This window comes from Temnothorax curvispinosus, unplaced genomic scaffold (genome assembly GCF_003070985.1).
Source record: "Temnothorax curvispinosus isolate PA1 unplaced genomic scaffold, ASM307098v1 QBEX01014591.1, whole genome shotgun sequence".
NCBI classification, from domain to species: domain Eukaryota; kingdom Metazoa; phylum Arthropoda; class Insecta; order Hymenoptera; family Formicidae; genus Temnothorax; species Temnothorax curvispinosus.
Window position 1 is genome coordinate 1 of NW_020224371.1, and position 2,692 is coordinate 2,692.

The window sequence follows — 2,692 nt, forward strand, 5'->3', positions numbered from 1 at the left end:
TACCCGGATTTGCGATAAAGCGAAGCTCGAAGGACCAGGGGAGATGTATAAAGTCTCCCCAAAGCGAAAGTTAAGTTAAACAAATGCGACTCACCGTTCGTTGTGCCGTCGACTCCTGGAGGCTTCGTCTCGTTCGCGATCGGGCTCGTGCAGCAACGCAGGCAGGGCAGCAAGCAAGGCGAAAGCGAGGCAGGCAGCAGTAAGTTAAGGCAGGCAGCAAGCAAGCAGGAGGAAGCAGGTAAAGGTAGCACACAGACAGGCCGAGAAGGTAGGCGATCGCACTATCCGGGAGCGAGCGGATGATCTCGCGACTCCGAATATTAGCACAAGTCTCTCTGCTCCGATAATCTCTCCGTGCTCCGAGACGTCGTAACGATGAGACGTCGTAACGATGAGCCGGCGTAACGATGAGTGCTGAGGGCTCGCGGCGCTGGAACAGTGTCGCGAGCGAGTACTTGTTCTGCAGGCGGGTGCCCTCGTGGGGTGAGCGAGGGCAGCACCGATTGGTGAGTCGCGCAATTATCGATTCCGCGTTGATCGCGATCCGCCGACGTTTCGCGCGAGTCACCGAAATACTTAAGACTAGGTACGCAAGAATATTATGTACAACGAGTAACGAGACTAAACAATACATGCATCTAACTACAGTTTGGTGAGCGCCAAACATACCGCCCACCAAAATACAACGAGTTGTATTTTATTTTCAATTTGAATCGGTCGCCTGTGGAGCAGGGCCCATCGGTAGGGGGCACAGCTTCACTAGGGGACGCGTGATAGTGCCGTCCGCCACCCGCACCGTGGCGACACGCGGGACGCCGTCGCTGCCCGGATGCAGCGCCTCCACTCGTCCTCGCCTCCAACGCAGAGGAGGCATGTTGGCGTCCTTGAGGAGGACTAACGCACCGACACCGAGCGGGTTGACTGAGGTCCACCATTTGGGACGCTGTTGCAGCGTATGGAGATACTCCTGATGCCAGCGCCTCCAAAAGTCTTGGTGTATTCGTTGGACGAGTTGCCACCGACTCAGCCGATTCATCGGTAACGGGGTCACGTCTTGAGTGGGAACGGAGACGAGCGGTTCCATCGTGAGGAAGTGACCCGGCGATAGGACTTCGAGGTCGGTAGGGTCGGCGCTCATCGGGCAGAGGGGTCTGGAATACAGGACGGCCTCGACCTGCGCGAGGACCGTCGTGAATTCCTCTATTGAGAGGACTTGATCACCCACGGTCCGCCGCAGGTGGGTTTTAAAGGTCTTGACTCCCGCCTCCCAGAGGCCCCCGAAGTGGGGCGCGGAGGGAGGATTAAAGGACCACTTGATCTTCTCTCGCTCCGCTGCGAGGCCCATGCGGCTTTCTAGTTCCCGTGCGGCCCCTACAAAATTCGTTCCGCAGTCGCTGTAGAGAAGCGAGCAGCGTCCGCGTCGGGCCACAAAGCGTCGCAGCGCAGCGAGGAAGGAGTCGGTGGACAACGAGAAGGCGGCTTCCAGGTGCACCGCCTTAACCGAAAAGCATACGAAAAGGCACGCGTACACTTTGACGGAGGAGACCCCCCGGGCTCGTCGCGTGACTATGTTGAACGGTCCCGCGAAATCCACGCCGCTGATCGAAAATGGCTTGGCCTGTCGGACCCTATCGGCCGGTAGTTCCGCCATGAGGGGCTGAGAGGTGTGTGGCTTTACGCGGAAACATTGATGACATCTCGAGAGTACGCGTTGTATAGCGCGATGCACCCCGAGGACCCAATAATGTTGCGTGAGCAGGTACTGCAGCGTGCGCCGACCAGGGTGCATGTTCGTGCGGTGCACGTGTTCGATAACGAGATCTGTGAGTCTATGTTTACAGGGCAGTAAGGCAGGGTGCTTGTTCTCGAATGTCAATCCGGATTTTGCAAGCCTGCCGCCCACCCTGAGAATACCCACCGGATCAAGGAAGGAAGCGAGTTTGCGAAAGGGCTTGGGGAGCCTTCTCCCGCTTTGAAGACGATCGATCTCATCGCGGAAAGCATCCGCCTGTACACTCTTCACAACGAGTAGTAACGCGGAATGCAGTTCGAGCTGATCTATGGCCAAAGTCGTAGGAGCAGATTTTGCACGGGAGTGATGTACAAACCTGAGAATGTATGCTATAATTCGGCCAATTTTCTCGATTGATGAGAATCTTTCGAGCAATGAATGTACCGCGTCAGGCGGCTCGAGCGCCACGAGCGATACGATTTTCTCCTCCTCGATCGGAGGGGTTTCCGAATCGTGGGAAGGCTCAACTGGGTTCGAAGCGAACAAGCCACTCAGGGCCTGCCCACCACATCGAACAGGCCACCAGATCGCGAGGATAAAGCCCGCGGGAGCAGTGATCCGCCGGATTGGACTCCGTGTCGACGTGACCCCAAGCTGATACCGGCACGTTGTCCTGAATGAGGGCAACGCGATTTCTAACGAAGGTCTTCCACCGTTGTGGTGCTGAGCGGATCCAGGCCCGGGCGACCTCGGAATCCGTCCAAGCATACTCGTCGTCAATGTCAAGGTGTCCGCGGAGGGTGCGCCGGACGTACGCGATTAATTTAGACAAGAGCAGAGCCGCGCAGAGCTCCAGACGGGGAATGGTGAGGGGGCGAAGCGGGGCGACCTTAGACTTGGCGCACAGTAATCGGACCCCGACGCCGTCGCGCGTAACGATTCGCAGATAAATCACGGCTC

General features: G+C 57.5%; 1 protein-coding gene across 1 annotated transcript; it reads right to left on the reverse strand.

Moving 5' to 3' along the window:
• Positions 1–703: 703 nt before the first annotated feature.
• On the reverse strand, positions 704–2,500 carry LOC112464791. The gene has a single exon (XM_025031990.1). It carries the CDS (start codon positions 2,498–2,500, stop codon positions 704–706), a length of 1,797 nt encoding a protein of 598 aa, XP_024887758.1.
• Between the last annotated feature and the right edge of the window lie 192 nt (positions 2,501–2,692).

Excerpts from the sequence above, each read along its gene's own strand:
- LOC112464791 (XM_025031990.1), bottom strand. The coding sequence starts at position 2,500 with ATGCTTGGACGGATTCCGAGGTCGCCCGGGCCTGGATCCGCTCAGCAC.